The sequence below is a fragment of the Diabrotica undecimpunctata genome, unplaced genomic scaffold (assembly GCF_040954645.1).
Source record: "Diabrotica undecimpunctata isolate CICGRU unplaced genomic scaffold, icDiaUnde3 ctg00000593.1, whole genome shotgun sequence".
Lineage (NCBI taxonomy): Eukaryota > Metazoa > Arthropoda > Insecta > Coleoptera > Chrysomelidae > Diabrotica > Diabrotica undecimpunctata.
This window is the reverse complement of record NW_027311900.1, coordinates 534,030-555,364: the sequence shown is the minus strand read 5'-3', so window position 1 is coordinate 555,364 and position 21,335 is coordinate 534,030. Positions and strand designations below refer to the sequence as shown.

The window sequence follows — 21,335 nt, the reverse complement described above, 5'->3', positions numbered from 1 at the left end:
GGTGCTAGAGAAGGATTTTGAAAATACCATGGACCCAACGAGTTACAAATATAGAAGTGTTAAGAAGGCTACAAAAGGATTGCGAGGTTATAAAGTACATCAAAACAAGGAAACTGGAATATTTAGGCCACATTACCAGATATATGTGCGAAATATGAGATATTAAGGCTAATAATGCAAGGTAAAAGCAAGGGTAAAAGATCCATAGGAGGACGAAGAATTCCCTGGCTAAGAATCCTAGGAGAGTGGTATAGTTGCAGCTCAGTAGATCTTTTCAGAGCAGTCGCCAATAAGGTACGGATAGCTGTGATAATAGCCAACCTCCGATAGGAGAAGGAACTACAAGAAGAAGAAGAACGTTATTGCACTCGTAATAAATTTATCTTAATATCGTTTTTGGAGTTTTTTGTATCAAAACATCTCATAAAACCATAAAATATAAGTAATTTGGCAACGTGTCGTAAATACTGTCTTTGTCATTTGTCAAGTATGCGCTGATCGCTATTTCGGATATTTCTGTTATGCGTTAACTTCAATTTTGATTATTAAAAAGTGGAGATAACATCTTGGTTAATTGACTTCCCTCTTGCTGCGGTTTTCTTCACTATTCTAAAAAACTCACGTCACAATGGTTCCCATAAGATAAGACATCAGATAAAACTTTTGAAAATCGATCAGGTTTATATATACTTCTTGAAATGTCTAATTCTTATCTTATTTTATTAAGGTGGATGAATTAAGGCAAAAGAAGCTAGACGCCGAACAGGAGTACCGCAACTCGATGCCGGCCAGCAGCTACCAACAACAAAAATTGCGAGTATGTGAAGTGTGTTCAGCCTACTTGGGTATCCACGATAATGACCGACGGTTAGCGGATCATTTCGGCGGTAAGCTTCATCTAGGATTCATCAAAATCAGAGAAAAACTCGCAGAATTAGAGGTAAGTTCTTTAAAAATACTTATTATATGTTACACATCGTTCAGAAGCACTCATTTTTTGGGGAATACTTATTACAAAATGTTCCTTTTATCTCAAGTAATTCAAGATATAAATATTATTGTATATGTATGTCTTAATGATAGTAATTTTTGACAGATTTGACATTTGGGAACCTGCCAAAAGATATTTGTTATCACTGAAACGTAATATTGAAACTTTTTTACATTTCTAAATTTGAAGTACCAGTTTATCAGATGAGTCGACTTTCATTTACTTTAATCCTTCATTTTTAAACCAATTTTATATCTTACTTCGATCCTATTAGGTTTAGGGACACACTGTTTCATCATCAAACGATTACATTTATATTCAAAAGAATATTACTTACTTGTTTTAGTAGCATAGTATTTTAGACAAGTATTTTTTTGTTTAGAAAAATTCGGAAAAACGTAAGGAAGAAAAGAAAAAATCTGGTAGGGACCGAGATCGCGAGGAGAGAGACGATCGCTACGATAGACGATACAGAGAACATTACGTCGGTGGTAGAGAATTGGACAGAAGATCTAAAAGACATCGATCTAGGTCGAAGGATCGCAAAGACAGAGAGCGTAAAGATAAGGATAAAAGCAGAAGCAGTCGATATAGGTCAAGGTAAGTTTTATCTTGGATTTTTATTAAATTGTAAACCGAAAGAAGAAAAAATAAATATATGTTATAATTCGATGTCGAGACATCTCAGGCAACGCCCTACTCGCTCATAGTAAGGCTATATTTGGTACTATGGGTAAAGAGATTTATATATTTATTACTGAACGTGTTATTAACTAGAGGTTTGTTTACATTTGAAGCTATTGACGTTGCGTGTGATAGTGTTACGGAAATTCGGCGGTGATGTAATGAAGGCTTCCCACTTTCACAATGTAAACTTTCCACAGGTGAATGTTCCAAGAGAGAGTCTAAGTGCTGTGTTGTATATAAAACCTAGCTGTTTTAACAATATTGGGGAAGCAGAGGCATAAGCAATTGATCGATCCATAATCAATTTTTGATCTAATTAGTTCTATAGATCTGTAGAGCGATCAGAGCCCCAGTATCTATTTGACAATGTTTTCATTAGGTTAAGTTTCGTATTACAAATCAATATTAATTGCCTAATGTGTTCTTTTCAAGTAAGTTGATTATGAAACCACATTCCACACGAGAATTTCACACATGATTTGAAGGATAGCGATGTCTTGAAAAACTTGAAATTGGGATTATTTGAGAAGTTCTTTTTTGCTGTTCCAAATGGCAACAAGTTTTAACCGACTCTTCATGTGCAATTTTGAAAGCCTTTGCAGCTTTTGACATCCAAAAAGACGACAGATTTGGTTTACTCTCAAATTGAATACTTCGAAGTTTAAGAATTGCTTCTGCCAAACCTAAATATGCGAGATATGCAACCCAGGAAGAGTTTTTAAACTTATCTGCGAGAATATTTTTTTGATTAATCATAAAAATTTCGACTTCCAGTTTTGAGAGTCCATACTCGATTTAGTACATTTCCGCGAGAGAGCCACCTCACTTCTGTATAATAAAGTAGGTCCGTATATTCAGCTTCATCGTCCTGACATAATTCACGAAATAGCCGCCATTAGCTGTGAATTGCTACTTAAATCAGTTATCTCATCAAGCTGAATAGCAAAATATTTAGCCTGTTTTAATGCGAAAATAACCTGTTTCTTCACATTTTCTCCGAATATAGAAATTTGTTCTTTCACAATTCTCGCAGAAAAGGACACTGAATTCAGTTTCTTCGCTTATTTTTGACCACACATAATCTCTGCCATTTTTACAGCAGCTGGTTTAATCAAATCTTCACCAATAGTGTATGGTTTCTTATTTCGAGCAATCAGCCAGGCTACTTCAAAGCTAGCCCTTGATGCTGAACGCTGATCAAATGTACCAAACAAGTTGCTATTCAATCTTTGTCTTTTAACAGATATTTCTATATTTGCAAAGTATTCTCGGAGTTTGGAAGAGAGGTGTTAATGCAAATTATCTAAATGTTTCTTCAATTAACTTTTTTTGAAATATTCTGAAGTCAGTAACTTCATACATACAACACACTGGTTTCATTGTACCATTGTCTTCTATTTGTATAAAACGGTAATTAAGGAATTCTCTTGGTATGTTCTTTTTCTATTTGCTGCCATCTTAAAATAATATTTGTAAAATACTTGAATTAAATTTTCAAATTGCGGCTTACCTTGATCGATATATCGATGATTAATGATAAAATGGTACTCTTGTTAGCAACTAACTAGTAAAAACACGCTCTCTGACTCGTCAATGTATTTGTATCTTGATGGCATGGCACGGACTGAGCAGGAGCAGGTAGCCGGGGCACCTGGTTACTGACAAATAACAGTAGCTAATAGTTATCCAATAAATAAGTTACCAGTTATTCAGTTATTTTTTATATCAAGCCAGTTACTTGACTAAACGATAATGCGGTCCGGTATTACTCGCTTCTAATGAGTACTTTCCGCATTTTAACTATCTGAATAACCGTCTACCAAAATGTTGCCGTCTAACCGGCTGTGCTTTACTGCGCAAAGATATAACTCGAGAACACTCTAGTGGTGGGGAGTGAGATGACGTGGCCGTCTAACCGGCTGTGCTTTACTGCGCAAAGATATAACTCGAGAACACTCTAGTGGTGGGGAGTGAGATGGCGTGCCCTTCATATGTCGCTACATTGTTAAGTTGAAAAAAATACTAACAGGTTTATAAAATAGCAAATTAAAAATATATGTTTTACTCAAAAAGTTTCATTTTTACCCCCAAAAATTTCATTTTTAACCCATTTGGGGTAATTTAACCCGGTTCCACGACCGCTGGTCTATAGGAATCGGGGAAATTTTTGGCTTTTGAGAAATGGGAGAATGATAGATTTTGACCAAACAGATAGGTACTGGTGTCGTTGATAGATGAAGTTAAATAATTGAAGCATGTAATTTTTAGGAGACGTGGGTAGGTGTTTTAAGAAAATAATTAGGATATTGTCAGGCCTAGGACTTATTTCCTTTAGAATATTAAGTGATTTGTTTAGTTCTTGTAACGTGAGAGGAGCGTTTAATGGAATGTTGTAATTTTCGAGAGGTTAGACCTTTCGGCTTCTAGTGTATTTTTCTAGTTTGATTTATTAAACATTGAGCTCTAGCTTTCATTTTTTGTAGTTAAATTTATTTTCGAGCGTTTCATGCTTCTTAAATCTATTAAAAGCTGTTCTGCTGACACGTACTGCTTCGTTACACTCCTTATTCTACCAAGGAAAGGGATATGATTTTCAATGGGCTTTGTTTTGCCAATGAAAAACTCCGCACTCTGCAAGATGACACTATTAAAAGCACCTAAAGAATCATTTATATTATCATTCAGTATGAAATTCTCCAAAGCAGAATTTATATTCCATTTGGGCAAGGCTGACCTGAAAGATTCTTAATGGTAATAGGAGGATGGTCACTACCATAGAGAACATTCAAAGAGAGACGTGGAGCTAGACCTGGATCACGCAAGCTTAAATCTATCACGGAGGATTCTCCAGTGCAGATGTTAAATCTTGTACGTGATCCGTCGTTTAGAAAACTTAATTGAAGGTCCTGCTTTACCTTTTTCTTAAATATTCATTCAATATTTCTTTAAATATTCATATAATAGCTGAGCAACTAGATGGAAAGTAAATGTTACATATAAAACTGTTGAAAGTTATTTCAGTAAAAACAAAGTAATGGTAAATGCATACCGTCACAACTGACATTAACGACATAAACTTTTCTATAACTTCGTTATTTAGGCAATTTCTAACATTCTCTTTTTATTTTTCAGGTCTAGAAGCCGTGACCGCGATCGCAGTCGCAGATCCCACTCGCGCCATTCAAGTTCAAGCGACAAAAAAAGGGATAGGGATCGAGATTAATAGTACAGTAATTTATGGTTCGTATTAAGCGTTTTTGAGAAAGATGCCGAAAAATGTCTACACACCGGTTTTATGTTCAGAGTATTACTTTAATGATAGCCGCGATGAAAGTTGCTGTGCTCGATATTTTCATATTTTGTGGTGTACTAGAGTGATCCGCATCAACACATCAGTCTTGGATTTCTTGACATTCAAAATGTTTCACCAAATTAGTAACTTATGTCTTAATGTGATATTGTTGATCTTAACAGAAAGTTTATGCAGACTTCAAATATTACATTTCGAGAATACATTATTGAGCAGATTATTCCACTCGTTTAGTCTTTTATATTCCTTTTTTTTATTACCTAGTTGATGTATTCACCATTAGCACTATCCACTTAGCTCATAGACATCTTGGCGTGAATGGAAGTTTCACTAAAGCAGATTCAATATTAAACCATTGTGTGTAGATGTTTTACTGTTATATCTAAATAATATTTTAATTATTCGTTGTTTCTTTCTCGAAAGTAAAATGACTAGATCGTTATTGTGTGGTTTCTAGCAACAAGCAACAGGACTGCAATTAAATAAATAGATGAACCTTCATTTTAAACAAATATTATCTCTTCCTTTTTACGCAATTTACTGCAGTACTATATACCAAAAAGGTCTATAATTGTTTATGTAATTGTATCATATTGGTAACATTATGATAGAATTCCCCATGTTATGTAACTTCCTACAGAAATGTAAACTGAAAAGTCACTAAGTTCTTTATTTAATTTTTCGTGTAGTTTGGTATAAAAATAAAGTTGTAGATATTATTTTAGATAAGTTTATTGATGTTATAATCATAATGCTTTCAAATAAATATTAAGGGAAATGTGGTATTTATTTATTTCTGCAATTTTTGTAAAAGCGGCAACAATGCGCTGAAAAAGAAATGATTTGAACCTACTTTCAAACGATAAATGTTGCGCGAAGTAGTGAAATTGTAGTATTTATTTATTTTTCTGCGATATTTGTAAAAGCGGCAACAATGTGCTAACAGTTCCCGCTCAGTACTGAAAATTTATTTATTTATTTTTCTGCGATTTTTATTTAAAGTAGCAACAACGCGCTGAAGCTAAATTAATTTGGACCTATGTACTTTTAAACGAAAAATTTCGCACGAAGTAGTGAAAACGTGGTATTTATTTATATTTCTGCGAATTTAGTGTAAAAGTGACAACAATGCACTAAAGCTGAATTATTTTAGACCCACTTTTAAACGAAAAATTTCGCACGAATTAGGGAAAATGCAATATTTATTTATTTTTCTGCGATTTTTATAGAAGTGACAATAATGCTGTAAAGCTAAGTTGATGTGGACCTGTATGTATTTATTTATTTTTCTGCTATTTTTATAAAAGTGGAATATCGGATCGCTCAACTCAAGGGACCAAGAAATAACCAAAGTGCTGATAGAGTAACAAATAGACATATGCGCTCTACAGGAAACAAAAAAGAAAGGAAAAAGAATAAAAATTAGATGATATATCTACTAATCTATAGTGGAGTAGTCAAAGAAGGTGTAGCCTTACTAATACACGAAAATTACCAAAATCACATCAAAGAGTGTCAATACATATGTGAAAGGATGAATTAGTGGTAATATTTTAATTAGACTATGTAAAAACCGGATTATAAACACACAATTTTGCAAAAATGAGCAAAGTATTCCTGAAATAATCATGTTTAAAGAAAAAACTGCTATATGATACAAGTAAACATCGATTAATATAATTATATTAAATCGGAATAAAACACATTAACATATATTTTTATTTGGTAAACATTAGTATGCAACTTAATTTTATTCCTATCTTAACAATATAGTAGTCAGAAAAAAAACAAAAATTAGTGAGAAGACCTACATAAAAACCATAGACGTATATGTTAATATACGTCTATGATAAAAACCCATTTTTATTCACAAAGTTGCGCCAAATTTAGACAACTTACAGTTTATATTTACAATGTTATCAGAATTTCAATTTGCTTAAATTAACTTAACTGGTATCATCAAATAATATAGACGCATATGCATCTATATTCTTTGGTATCATGGTCAAACGGATTTGCAGAGTACATATTTTTAGGAATTGTTCTATGTGGAGCTCAAATACAGCTTAAAAATTTTGATTTAGCGCAGTTTGAAAGATTTTTGTAGCGAATTTTTTAAAGCTATTTTTTTATCACCAGAATGAATTAAAGTTATCAATAGAACAAAATGAATTAAAGTTATCTAAGGAATTCCGAAAATATTAGATATGCAAAAGAGAGTGGGAAAATGTTCTAATGGAGATAAAGATGGATATAAATAAACCTGAAGAATTAAAGGAATTATTTGCCAATTAGATGTTATTTCTATATAAACTTACAGTGAAGCAAAAAACTAGTATAAAATGATATATAGTTAGTTTATAATTAGATTCCTATATTAAGTCTCTAGCATTGAATAAAGTTGTGAAGAGAAATGAAAATAATGTTACTACAACTAACAAACAGAAACAAATATATTGAACAAACGTATAAACACTGATACTATTTTGGAAGAATGCAATATTTCAGGATAATACAGGTTTAGTTACAAATACACTCTAGTTAATGTTCTGTGTTTTCTCTGAAGTAATACTGTTTTATTTTGGCTTAAATCCTCATTGCACATTATCTATATAAATAAAAATGAATCTCCAAAATATTTGTATATGTTTTACTTCAGAACAACTGCACCAAATTAGATAATTCTTTTTTTGTTGTATTTGGATATTATCAAGAGGTTTGTGTAAAAGATAGTTTGATATAAAAAACAGTTTTTCTGTCATTTTAAATCGCAATATAACTAGTAGATGGCTACATACTATGATTAAATAAATAAATTAACAAAATAAAGTATTGATAGATTAACATAGCTGTATTTGGTAATGCGGCTCCAAATAATAATGATTCAACCATAGATGTATATATTAATATCAACAATGTCTACCGAGGATGGACATATGAATAAATATTTGAAACTGGACAGAACTTTGAAAGATATTTGTGACAATCAAAAACATTTTTGGTGGAGCCAAGATGTTATTGTCACACTGTACCTTATTTAATAATTATTCCTTAACTATTACAGACGAACTAAATGCCTAACATCATCCAATTTGTGGCTGCATGTAAAGATGCTCCAATTGACAAATAACTCAGATCTTTTAAATAAATAACTATACATTTGTGGCCATCTCTGTAAAATAATTTATTTACTAAACTACAATATTAGAATCATTTCTATAATGTTTCACTTGTGATTTTTCTCTCTTAATCATCAGCCTTTCTTTGGCAGCCCTTTCTAGTCTTCGTCTAGCCCTCTCTTGACTTTCTACACTAGGCTCTGGTGGAACCATCAATACCCCTCTAACAGCCTTCCTAATTTTTTCCAAACAATCAGCTAAATTTAACTGTTGTGATCTTGTAACATCTGATCTGAATATTAGGTATCCTTCTTTGGTTAATTGGGTACTAAACTAAAAGAAAAGTGAAATGAATACATATTAACAATAATAACTCTGGTAATTTTAAAACAAAAAATACTTTGCAATTTTGTATTTCACACAAGATAATTTAAATACTTCACCTTTTCAGCCATTTTTTCTTTAATTTTCTCATTCAACCATTTAGCTGATTGCAAATGAAATCGTACGTCCACCTTGGTATTTACTTTGTTTACATTCTGTCCCCCAGGACCACTACTTCTACTATAACTAATATCTAATTCTTCCATGGGGATATATCCAGTAAATTCATTTGTATTGCTTGGATACTGAAACACACTGTCGAATAAAATATCTGATGATATCAATTATTTTTATATGTAGAATATGTACTCACCTGAGGGGTTGTTATTTTTAAGGTACTATTTGGATATAAATGTTCTAGTGAGATCACACTTTTGTAGGAAGTTACTGGTCTGTACACTTGAGCCGACTGAAATAAATTATAAATCTTGACATGTTGTATAAGTTCGACAGTGGCCCTTTTAAAAATATTCATTTTTGTATTAATGAATTAAATCAGTTCATTTAATTCTATAAACTTAGGTTATGTATTGTGAATGAGTTCGGACATTATTAACAAGAAGGCAACCAGAATATAGCTGCAAATGTCAACCATGGAACAAAATATTTCGGTTTGGCAGTGTTTACATGTTTTTATAATATATACGTTGTATGCTTCAAATGTAAAGAGAAAAAGCTTTTAACATTTAAAAAAGTACATTTTGATTATATTATTTTATGAATTCTTTAATTTTTTATTTATATAAAACAAGAACGAGAAATTATGTGTTTCTTTCGAGAATAATTGCAGTTAATTATTAGAAAGTTTTTTTTTTGCAATTGCCCTTTGACACCGAACTTGATAGATTAACGGATAGATTTGGCAATCCTCAAACCACCAATTGCCAGATTGCAAAAGATGTTTTTTGCAATTAATCTCGAAAGAAAAAAATATTTACTTGTTATTGTTTATATAAATTAAAAAATTTTAGAACTGATAAAATAACATAATCAAAATATATTCTTTAAAATCTTTTTCTGATTTGAAGCATACAAAATATGCCAACATTGCCAAACCCAAATATTTTGTTCCATGGTTGACATTTGAGGCTATCTTCTGATTGTCGCCTTGTTAACGATGACCGTGAATTCTTCTTTACAAATGAACTTGTGGCTGGAAATTCTATTTATAAGACACTGTAGTTAATAACCAAAAGATGAATTATAGCTTTAATTTGACTTATGTCAAACATTTGAATTTTGTTTACAATTCTTTTAATTTTTGTCGTTAACGTTTATAATTTATGTTAAACAATGGAGTCCTTCCTCGATCCTGTAGTAACAGTTCCAGAACCAACGCCAATTGATAAATATATTTATTCACCAATTGTTCCTGAAGTTTCCATGATTAGTAATACTAGAACTACTGTTGACAATTTTTGCTCTCAAGAAAATATTTGGGAAATGAAACAAAGAGGAATGGAGAAATATCTAGATAACATGCCTATACGGGATCAACAGAGTTTTATGCCTTTTGGTTACAAACATTTGCAAGCAGAATTTGCCAAAAAGCAAGTACGATTTGAAAGTCCTGTATCTCAGCAAACACATGGTGAATCCCAAAAATATTTAACAAAAAATGTGGACTATTGTAGGGTAGAAGCTGGTTGCAGCTACCAAAATTTTAGTGCAATAAGGAAACAAAATGGAGAGGACTGTAGGAATCCAAATAGTTTCGAACAAATGTATATGGCGAATATTCCCGATAGAAAATTAGATTTAAGTATTATCGACGTGCCACGAGTAGCTAATACTATTAACAAAATTAATATTGGTGATACAGTCCCATCCAATAAGGATCTCAAAGAGAAACAATATGAAAATGTATCACATAAAAATTTACAAGACGAGACAGTTAAACAGAATAGTGATAACCACACAGAAGATAAGGCAGCAGAAAATAAAGAAAACACAATACCAAAATCATACCAACACTTTTTAGAACTACAGAAAAAAATTGCTCCTAAAAGAAAAATACACAATGATTCTGTAACTGATATTTTTAATTACAAAAAAAATATTGCTACTAATAACCAAAATACTAGCCCTTTATTTCAGCAGAATACTCGACAGATTTTAAATAATAATAGTGATAGTAGACTCCAAGAGAAATATGACAAAGTTTTTGATACAGGTTTTCAACAGAAGTGCCAAGCATATCAAGAAAGTGTTCAACCCCAAACTAAACAGTACACAGGTGCTTATAATACAAGGGTTCAAACATTACTACCATATCAACCTTCTTATGTACACCCTTTGGGTCAAAAGTGTAATATGGAGACTCAAACAAATTATGAAGATGTGTCAGAATCTAAAGCTTTGGAGAATAGGAGAAATGGAGAACTTAATAACTCAGATCTTTTAAAAATTATTGCACAGCAAAATGAACAGCTACTGATATTGCAAAAACAGGTAAATTTATGCCCCAAAATTTTAATTTATGGACTTATCTCAATGTGATTCATATTAATTATACATTAAATTAACGAAAATAATTAGATAATGCTGTGATAAAGTTAATTATAATTACAGGTGGCCATGCTATTAGAAAGAGACAGGAACTATTCAAAACCCATAGAGGCATCTTCAGATCAAGATAAAAAAATTGCTGATTCTCAGAAATATGGTCATATATCGACACCCCAGAAGAATCACTTCAGGCAAGAAAATACAATAACACAACAGGCTAGTATGTATCAGGATAACCAGAGGAAATGGGGAACTTCAAAATTTTCTATTAATTTGACTACAAGTTTTGATATGCCTCTAAGAAGTCAACCAAAGCAGAATTTTATTAATAATGAGCCAAAAATTCAGGTAAGAAATCATTTTATTTTGTTTAGATTTCAATCTATATGATCAATTGTGATTGTTATTAGATTTTTAGAGTTCTTTTGGTTACATAATTGAATAAAACCAACTTTGAGCTTATCTCAAACCACTTCCCTCTACAATTTTCAGTTGCTTTTTATTCCCTCCTTTCTTAGAAGTTCTTTTCATACCTTTTTGGTTTATTCCCATAATTATTTAATTCAATCTTTTACTAATTCTTTTCATCTCATATTTTCTCTAGTTCTTATGTTCTTTTAATGTTTTATTTTGAAATGTATTTCTGAGGTGAATAAAAAAAGATTCTATATTGTTATTACTGGTCTTTGATATGGTTGGCAACTTTCCTAATTACTTCTTTATGCTTTTTTCCAGTGTTTTTTATTGATTATTTAAATTATTTTTAGGAGTTAACAGAATCAGACTTGTCTACGAAAAATGACAATGATCTACTCCAATCAATACATTTCCAGGAACCGTTAATGGTGAGAGAGGAATGTCCCAGTCCACTGCCGAGCATCAACATCAACATGGATGATTACGAAAGCTCTGATGACGAATCATCGTCCACAGAAATGGGTACAACGCTTTATAATAACCTAATGGGACAAGTAAACAATATTTTACAAAGAGCTCACATACAAACAAACGATTTTAGGCAAAAAGGGCCAGAAGCGGAAAAGAGTCGAAATAAGACCTTGAACAAAGTGAAAGAAGCAACTCTGAAACATTTAAAGAGTTTAGGAGTAACGATTGATGATCAATGTGGTTTAGAAGGTATGAGTGGTCGAAGCCCGTCTGATCTGAGTCTTACTGGGAAACAACTGTTAAATAAGTACTTACCGTCAGATAAACTACAAGAACGACTGAGAAATGAACCGTGTGGAGGAATCCTAGAACCGAGACCTGAGTTTTCTTTGGCTAGTTTGGAATATATGAGGAAATATAATTTGATTTCTAAAGAGAAAATCCCAGAAATGGCACAGTCACCTAAAGCTCAACAAAGAGAATATTGGACCTAACTGCAATACAAATGCAGTCTAAACTTTTGTAAATATCTTTATTTGTACACTATAAATATTTTATTTTAATAAAGCTTCTTTATATTATCCTCTTTTTTCTGTACTAATCCTAAAAAGTGAACTTTCTACCTTTAATTGATAGTTCCAAGTGAATCAAGTCAGTCCATGATGGAGTAGTACTGTGTTAAAGGGTTCAGCAGAAGCATTAACGCCCATTTTCTCTCTCTCTCTTCATTCACATTGTGTGACATGTTTTTCATAGGAACTAATTGTTAGTACCAGAATAAGTTTTCTAATACTGTAGGCTAATAAATAGACCAAATTGTAAATACAAGATACTTTAATTTGATTAATATAAACAAATACTTGTATACATATAATAAAAATTCATAAATAGTACAAAATATAATATTTCATCTTACATTTCTAATATAATCAGTCTTTGTAATGATTCAGAAGATGCCATTGAACACTTTATTCTGATATTAAGCTACAAAAACTTTCTCTTGACGTACCCCTTGCGATTGTAGATGGATGGGCCTAAAAATGATTATAGAATATTAGTCTTGACCATTAATGTATGTACCATGAGCATAATAATGTGGAGAAGCACAAACAATTAAAAATTTTATTGTTTCTTCCTCTAATTCATCATTTTTGTAAATACAGGTATCAATCTCTAGACATTTTTCTAGTGACTAATAAAATGGATAATCCCAGTGATTGGCTGTATATAATTTTGTAATAAAATGTTTTCTTATGTATTTTAGTGTGTTGCAGTAATCTTAAAACTAAGTGTATTTACTGTTAATATAATAGTTTGATAAATAGTTGACATTTTAAAAATTCCTCACTAACTTACTATTCTGATGTTTTGGCAACGCTGTGGAGTTCTGACGTCGTAAATCTTAAATGACGTGCACGCATTTTTATATGAAAAATACTTTTTTTATAGAAGAATTAGATTATATATGTACCTATATATGAAATTACCAGATTGAAAATTTCAGAGCGTTTTCGGTCTTATCAGACCATCATCAGTAAAAACATAATTATTAATTAAAACTAGCCACATAGTAAGGTATAATAACCCTTAGATTACATATATTAACCAGGGAAAGACTTTTTCGTGACGCTAAACCGGCCAGGAAAACGACAGTCGTTTTGAGTAGTATGGACCTCTATAACAAGAACCTAAATGTTTCCTGCAGTCGATTTCTTGGACTTAATTAGTTATTAACAAATTGATGTCAAAAAACTCAGCAAAAAGTCATAAAAAACCTTCAAAATGGCGTTTTGTAGATGTTTCTGCCCTTAATTGTTGCTTAGAAAGTTGCAAACTAAGTCAGACTGTTAATAACTTTTTTAAAAATAAAATTTAAAGCGACTGGTGAAATAGTCTTATAGTTATTTAATTTTTTTTCCCAAATTAATTTATTTTTTCGACAACATAAGTCAGAAAATGATGAATGATCACAGTATATTACCAAACGATATCGGTGAGTTGAACAAACAAATAGTTGATACACTTAAACTGGCACAAGCACGTTTTTGCCCAAAGACTAAAATCAAAAGATCACTTTAGAAACACAACTCAAAATAATAGAAAGAAGACAGTTACAAAGTAAAAGGGACATTGACCCACAAACCATTCGGGCACTCAATAAAGACATATCGAAAGCTGTGAGAAGAGATATTAGGAAATTTAAACATGAAAAAATCGTACAGACTATAGAGCAAAACAGGAGCATGAAGGTAATGAGACGAAAAATGGCGACAAGTAGAAAAGAAATTTTCCAGCTTAGGTTAGGTTAGGAGGTCACCTAAAGAGGGTGAAGTAACAACAGACAGACAGAAAATACTTGAAATTGTCGAAGAATTCTACACTATATTATACACAAACCAAATTAACAATAATATAAATGAAGACGGTAGACAAAAGGTTCAAAACCAGGGATCTGAGGACATTCCAGAAATTACTCTAGATGAGATACAATATGCACTTAAAAAAATAAAAAATAACAAGGCGCCAGGATATGATGGAATAGTTACAGAAGCTATAAAACTTGGCGGAACTTCTCTTTTGAAAAAAATACGAGACCTCTTCAATTCAACTGCATAAAAAGGGTGACAACATGAACCTAGAGAATTATAGGCCAATTTCTCTACTCAACCATTTATACAAACTGTACACCAGAATAATAACCAATCGATTAGAAGCAAAATTTGAGCTATATCAGCCAAGAGAACAGGCTGGTTTTCGCCCCAACTGCGGTACAAATGACTTCCTACAGTGCATAAAAGTCTTGATTGAAAAATCAATTGAATACAATAGACCTCTAGTTCTAACATTTATAGACTTCCATAAAGCGTTTAATCGAACTACCCGCACTTCTAAAGGCATTGGAAGAGTGTCGATTGATCATAGATACACCAATATTATAGAAAATATATACAGAAATGCTACAACTATAAATCTGCACGGTCCTACCAATAAGATACATATTAGGAGAGGTATTCGACAGGGAGATACTATGTCGCCTAAGTTGTTCATTACTGTACTTGAACATGCTTTGAAGTCACTGGAATGGGAAAGTAAAGGAATAAATATTGATGGTCAGATGCTTAGTCATCTACGATTCGCAGATGATATTGTTCTGATTTTAGATGACCTAAAGGCTGCCAGTGATATGTTGAATGAACTCAGCGATGCAGCACGTAAAGTAGGTCTAAATATTAACTACCAAAAGACAAAAATGATGACTAATTTAGTTCCGAACCATCCTTTAAGGGTAGAAGACGTCGAAATTGAAATAGTTGACAGCTACATATACCTTGGACATACGGTAAAAATTAGCAGAGATAATCAAACTGCTGAGCTGCTAAGAAGAATAACACTGGGATGGGCAGTATATGGAAGACTGCGTGATATTTTTAAAAATGATATACCTATCAGCTTAAAAAGAAGAGCCTTTAATCAGTGTGTCCTGCCTGTCCGTACATATGGCGCAGAGACACTTACCCTAACAAGGACATCTACACGAAAACTACAAGTGGTGCAACGTAAAATGGAAAGATCATTGTTAGGCATAACGTTGCGAGATAGGGTAAGAAACGAAGAAATCCGTAGAAAAAGTGGTGTAGAAGACATTATAAAACAAATAGCCAAAATTAAATGGAGGTGGGCAGGACACGTCGCTAGAATGAAGGATAATAGGTGGATCAAAAAAATCTTGGAGTGGAGACCGAGACCGAATAGACGAAACCCGGGAAGACCACCCACAAGATGGACTGTCGACATAAAGAGGATTTGTACCAACTAGATTGTAGCAGCGCAAGATAGATCTGAATGGAGGTTTTTCGAGGAGGCCTATGTTCAGCAGTGGACGACTAAGGGCTGATGATGATGATGAAATCTTTATATTTTATAAGCTATTTGTAGAATTACTTTAACTTTATCATTTTCTGACTTATATTGTTGCAAAAAAATTTAATTTGGAATAAACAAATTGAATAACTTTTAAACTATTTGACCAATCGCTTTGATATCTTGATCATACTTTAAGCATGACAGGAACCAGTATTCACTGTAATATGAAGATTCTAGGTTTATTTATAAAAAAGTTATTAATATTCATAAAAAAACAAAATTTTTGATTTATTTTGCAATTTTTTAAGCAACAAATAACTATTTAAAAAACTTCATTTTGAATACTTTTATTTAAAAAGTTTAATTCTCTTAAATTTGTTTAAAATGCTTCACTGTTTGCAGGAACATAACATGGTCTTGCTATAGAAGTCTATATAACTCAAAACAACTGTCTTTTGGCTAGCCGGTTCAGTGTCACAAACAGGGTTTTTTGTTGCTTATTTCCCTGGCCTAATATAGTCCAGGCAATATCTGTTTTGAATTGGACATTTTCCATAGAAGTGTATTTTTTGGCTGGAATCACTTCAGAATGTACCTTATATCAATAAACACAATATGCACCAGTTGCAAACCTTGTGCTTAATGTTTTATTTAAAAAAATCGAAAATTTTTGTTTTTGCGCCCATGCGCAAAAATTCAAATAATTAAAGTTCAGCAAACAGCACCCGTCATTTGTAAAAAAGATAAAGTGGGATCAAATATCGCCGCATTTAAAGCGTTCTACAATAAATGTTGCCACTACTATACAAAGCAGATGAAAAAATTTAAATGCTATGAGATTAAATTTAGTTCAATTTATTAGTACTTACAGAATAAAAGCTGTTCAGTGATTCTACACTTACACAGGACCTAAGTTCATATCTACACGTTAGGGGTACATCACTACCATCAAACTGTAGTACCAAATTATCAAAACTAAAAAAAAAATTAATGATCAACCTTTTTTAATAGAAATATGATGTAAAAAGTATTTAAAAAAAATCGTAGGCAGATATGTAAAAAAATACTTATCTAAACAGAAAAATGTACCTTTTCGTAGTTTCTATAGAATCAACCAAATCAGAGCTGTGTCCCGTTTCATTATTTATCGAGTAAAAGGGTAAATTCTTAGAAGTGAATATATGTTCTGGTTCAGTAGTCCCGGAAAATCTTCGGAACAAATTTAGGTTACACGGGGAAGCACCAACGAAATCATTTTTCACACTGTCCTTTCTAATTCCCTCTTCGTCTATTATGTAGAAGTGAGTGGGCTTCTTCTTTTTTTCGAGGCTTAAAATTAAATCAAGATTATATTCAATACATCCACAATATTTAGGTACATTCATGGCAGTGGCGGATCCAAGGGGGGGTCACAGGGGTCATGACCACCCCCAAAATAAAATTAAATATCAATCAAATAATCCTAAAAAAAAATAATTTAAAACCCATCAACCCTATAAGCAGGAAGTCAAGAGTTGAAATGATTCAAATATTCTAGGGGTAAGTGTAGAATTATACGAAAGCCTTTTAAATTGCTCTTTAAAAAAATCAACAATTCTAAATACAGTAATACCTCGACTAAGACTTCCACGAATTCAGAGTTACGCGATTTTCAAATTTTGTCAATTCGTCATTTGCATTTTAATTTTTGTCAATAGGACACCTTGATCAAAAGATATCGAATTTTTACCGTGGAGTTGATACAAATTTTATTTGAAAAAATGATTTGGAGCGCGTAACTGAAATTTAAAGTCGCCAGTCACTTCAAGCGTTGTTTCTTTGTCAAGAACGGTTCATTCTACACAAAAATTCCTATTTTTGTTCAAAATTTTTTAACATTGTTGTTCAAAATTATCTCAGCTACATTTCTTATTTGAAACATTTTTTTCTATGCCGTACATATTCTTAGCAAATCCATGTTTTTCGTCTCCCCCCTCCCTATGAGGGGGAGTTTTAGAGGGAAGCCCGTAGTTAGGAGTGCCAAACTTTTGTACATCTTTTTGGGGTCCCAAATGTGATACTCTCAGCAAAATTCAGCTTGTTCGTATGATTTTTAGAGCTCAAATCTCTGACGTTTAGACTGGATGAGGAAGAGAGAGATATTGAAAAGAAGAATGAGAGAGGGTAAGTTGTCTTTGAGAATACTAGACAACACTCAACACTAAAGCGTTTCCAGTAATTAATAATAAAAGCTTTATCTACAAGATTATCTGCTGGAGAGCACAAAAAGCGATCAATGATTAGACTAGAAGATAATTTTCCCTCAAGATATAAATTCGTATTATATACAGTATAATGCAAATGTATGGAATAAATGCATTATTTTAGAAACAGACGACTTTTAAACAAAATCTTAAAACACGTCAATTTTAATTTTTGAATGACCATTAACTGACATATATGTGTTGGACATTACGTCATCAGTTTCGGCGTAATAACGTAATCGACGATTTTTTTAAATACAAACCGAGGGCACGCGACAGCTCATTTGAAAGGTCTCCTTATCGCCATTGCAATGATGTAATCACTTGAATATTTATTTCTACAGGGTTCACTAAAATTATGAACTTTGTCAAGTAACATGAAATTACAATAAATATTTCTTCACTGAACTAAAATACACTAAGGAACGCCACTGGGAATAAAACAAAATATTGTTTTTTGCTGGTGTCGAAAAAAAACACATTGATAACAAACAATGCTACATTATAATCTGAAATTAATTATTGTAGTAAGTATTCCAAGTTATTTTTCAAAAATATTTAAATCAATATTGTCATTGACTCGTCTTTATTTGTCAATGATCTATGAATCTGTCAAATAATAGACGTCAAATTTTTACTCTTCCATTTTTTTGCCGACATTACAAAACAGCATTTACAAATATGAAATTAACAGAAACAGAACGAATCGAGATTTTAATCATGATTGGTTATGGAGATAGAGTGAGGACTCAAGCAGAAGTTCGTAATTTATTTAGTGCTAAATACCCCAATCGTTAATCAATTACTCAACCAACAGTAAGTACAATTGAAACAAATTTAGAGAAACGGGCCATGTTAAAGATCTTCCCAGAAGTGGTAGAAAATCAATATCCGAAGCCTAGAAACTGGACGTTGTACTGGCGTTTCAAGACAATCCCCATACCAGTTCTAGGCAGGTCGCACTAGATAATAATGTCCACCAATCAACTGTTGTAAGAGTGCTAAAAAAGAGAAGTGGCATCCATACAAAGTACATCTGGTCCAGGAGCTATTAGAAGATGACTTTGATAGAAGAATCAAATTCTGCGAAACCATTATGGAAAAATGTAACAGAAATCAGGGTTTCATACAAAAGGTACTTTTTTCTGATGAAGCGTCTTTTATGCTGAACGGTCACGTAAATCGCCAGACATATTGATACTGGGCAAGTGAAAATCCACATTGGATGGAAGAGTATAGGACACAATATCCCGAGAAGGTGAATGTTTGGGCCAGCATTATAAACAATCAAATTGTAGGGCCATATTTTTTTGAGGAAAACTTAACTGCTTCTCGTTATCTAGAATTTCTTCAGGATTATCTGTTGCCACATCTGAATCAGCTATTTCCAAATAGAAATAATTTGTGGTACCAACATGACGGGGCTCCGCAACACTACGGCCTTGAGGTACGAAATTACGTTAATAACGTTTTCCCAGGTAGGTGGATAGTTAGAAGGGGGCCCATCGAATGGCCACCAAGGTCTCCAGATTTGACTCCGTTAGACTTTTTTTGTGGGGATATTTAAAGAGCAGAGTGTATCAAAATCGACCGAATAATGTAGAAGAGTTGAAGGAGCGCATCAGAACGGAAATTGCACAAATAACACCTGAAGTCATCGAAAACGTTGGGAAAGAATTTATTGCACGTCTTTTACATTGTATTATTGCTGACAGTAGTCAATTTGAACATTTGTTGTAATTTAATTGTATTTATGTAAACATTTAATGTAAGTTAATCGTATTAATAAACCAACAGTTTTGGTTAACCCTGTAAAAATAAATATTCAACTGATTATATCGTTGCAAAGGCGATAAAGAGACCTTTCAAATGAGCTGTCGTGTGGCCTCGGTTTGTATTTAAAAAAATCGTCGATTACGTCATTACGCCGACAATGATGACGTAATGTCTAACACATATATAGCAGTTGATGGCCATTCAAAAATTAAAATTGACGTGTTTTAAGATTTTTTTTTAAAGTCGTCTGTTTCTAAAATAATGAATTTATTCCATACATTTGCATCATACTGTATAAGTATTATATTTACCCTCTTACCTGCCATTATTCTTATCAGATTTTATTGCATCCCTTACTTACTTTTTCACGCTACGCCCATGTCAGTAAATTGTATGTAAAATTACCAATTAGCAGTTATCAATGTTTTATTTACACTACTTTACTTTGAATAAATTTTCTTTATGCAATGACTTTATACAGCTTTTAGTGTATTATAGTATAGTTTTGTTCATTTAAGTGAATAATTGTACGAGAATTTAATATAAATATAGATACATATTACCAAAGACTATAATAAAGATTTTCTAGACGTTGTTGACAAATGTACACATGATATTATACCGTAAATACTTACCAAGTGCAGAAAAAAAGAAAGAGTATCACTATAAAAAGACTAGCAACTGCCACTATCAAACTTATCCCTAAAAAAGCCAATAATAAAAACATGTCCTTCTAATAATAGACTTATTTACTCACAATTGTGCATCCAAACAATCGTAACAACCATTGTGATTCACTCTAAAGTTGATTTAAATATAGTGACCTTTGCTTCAAACTTTTTTCTTTTTAAACTTTTAAAAATAGTTCTGAAGTTTAACAACCGACTTGCCTCTCCGTCTGATCTTCTTGTTTGGCTTGGAACGGACTTTACGTTTGGTCGTTAACAACCATCCGGCCAATAGTACGGTAATTGCGGTACATATTTTAAAATGTAAAATGTTCTAAATTAAAAATGAGGGATAATTATTTTAAACATAATTTTGGGAATTTACAACAAACTTTAAACAGTTGGAGAATACGAACTATCATAAACCAAGAGTTATATGTCCTCAGGTTTTACCTAAAATTTATAATATGCTTCTCTAAAGTCTTTACTTTGAAGGTTTTATTCAATTTTCTTTATCTTAACATTTTTTAATTTTCTTTTCTGCTTTCAATTTCTAGTTCACCTTTCCATATATTTCTTGTGTACTTCGCATTGTTCCTATCACCTGTTTACATTCTTCATTGCACCGTTCTATCTTTTTATTTTTCTTTTTTGTTTCGATATCATATGGTATGGTATTTGTTGCTACGTTTATTAGGTACTTTTGTCAATACTTCTTCCCAATGTTCTTCACTGTCTAGGTTATCTCTGTTTATTAGTTTTTGATTTATTTCTGTTCCACATTTGTAATTAGCATTTTATTGTTGCAGTTTTCAATGTCTAGCTTTCCGTTGATTTTCTTTGTTTCTCGAGACTCTGCAGTTATATTTTGAGTAAAAATATGCACTTCTAATCGAT

The 21,335-nt window shown here is 32.2% G+C and overlaps 4 protein-coding genes across 5 annotated transcripts in view; 2 read left to right on the top strand and 2 right to left on the bottom strand.

Annotated features, from left to right (window-relative positions):
• The window catches only part of LOC140431205 (putative RNA-binding protein Luc7-like 2), a 51,420-nt gene extending 45,654 nt beyond the window's left edge, over nt 1-5,766 (top strand). For both annotated transcript variants that reach the window (XM_072519130.1, XM_072519131.1), the window contains 3 exons: nt 728-940; nt 1,374-1,591; nt 4,811-5,766. In XM_072519130.1, coding sequence (XP_072375231.1) covers nt 728-940; nt 1,374-1,591; nt 4,811-4,901 — 522 coding nt within the window. In that variant the 3' untranslated portion in view covers nt 4,902-5,766. The remainder of the gene's footprint in view (nt 1-727; nt 941-1,373; nt 1,592-4,810) is intronic.
• A 2,391-nt stretch (nt 5,767-8,157) lies between these two features.
• Nucleotides 8,158-9,069, bottom strand: LOC140431204 (large ribosomal subunit protein mL62-like). The gene is made up of 3 exons (XM_072519129.1): nt 8,805-9,069; nt 8,551-8,736; nt 8,158-8,440 (listed from the first exon to the last, which is right to left on the bottom strand). Exons 1-3 carry the CDS (start codon nt 8,964-8,966, stop codon nt 8,180-8,182), a joined length of 609 nt encoding a protein of 202 aa, XP_072375230.1. The 5' UTR covers nt 8,967-9,069; the 3' UTR covers nt 8,158-8,179.
• A 657-nt stretch (nt 9,070-9,726) lies between these two features.
• Nucleotides 9,727-12,468, top strand: LOC140431203 (uncharacterized). Its single transcript, XM_072519128.1, has 3 exons — nt 9,727-10,942; nt 11,063-11,347; nt 11,767-12,468. The coding sequence occupies exons 1-3, from the start codon at nt 9,785-9,787 to the stop codon at nt 12,379-12,381; spliced, it is 2,058 nt and encodes a 685-aa protein (XP_072375229.1). The 5' UTR covers nt 9,727-9,784; the 3' UTR covers nt 12,382-12,468.
• A 235-nt stretch (nt 12,469-12,703) lies between these two features.
• LOC140431195 (uncharacterized) lies at nt 12,704-20,694 on the bottom strand. Its single transcript, XM_072519118.1, has 5 exons — nt 20,528-20,694; nt 20,406-20,472; nt 16,841-17,080; nt 16,621-16,726; nt 12,704-12,921 (listed from the first exon to the last, which is right to left on the bottom strand). The coding sequence occupies exons 1-5, from the start codon at nt 20,556-20,558 to the stop codon at nt 12,856-12,858; spliced, it is 510 nt and encodes a 169-aa protein (XP_072375219.1). The 5' UTR covers nt 20,559-20,694; the 3' UTR covers nt 12,704-12,855.
• Nucleotides 20,695-21,335: the final 641 nt, after the last annotated feature.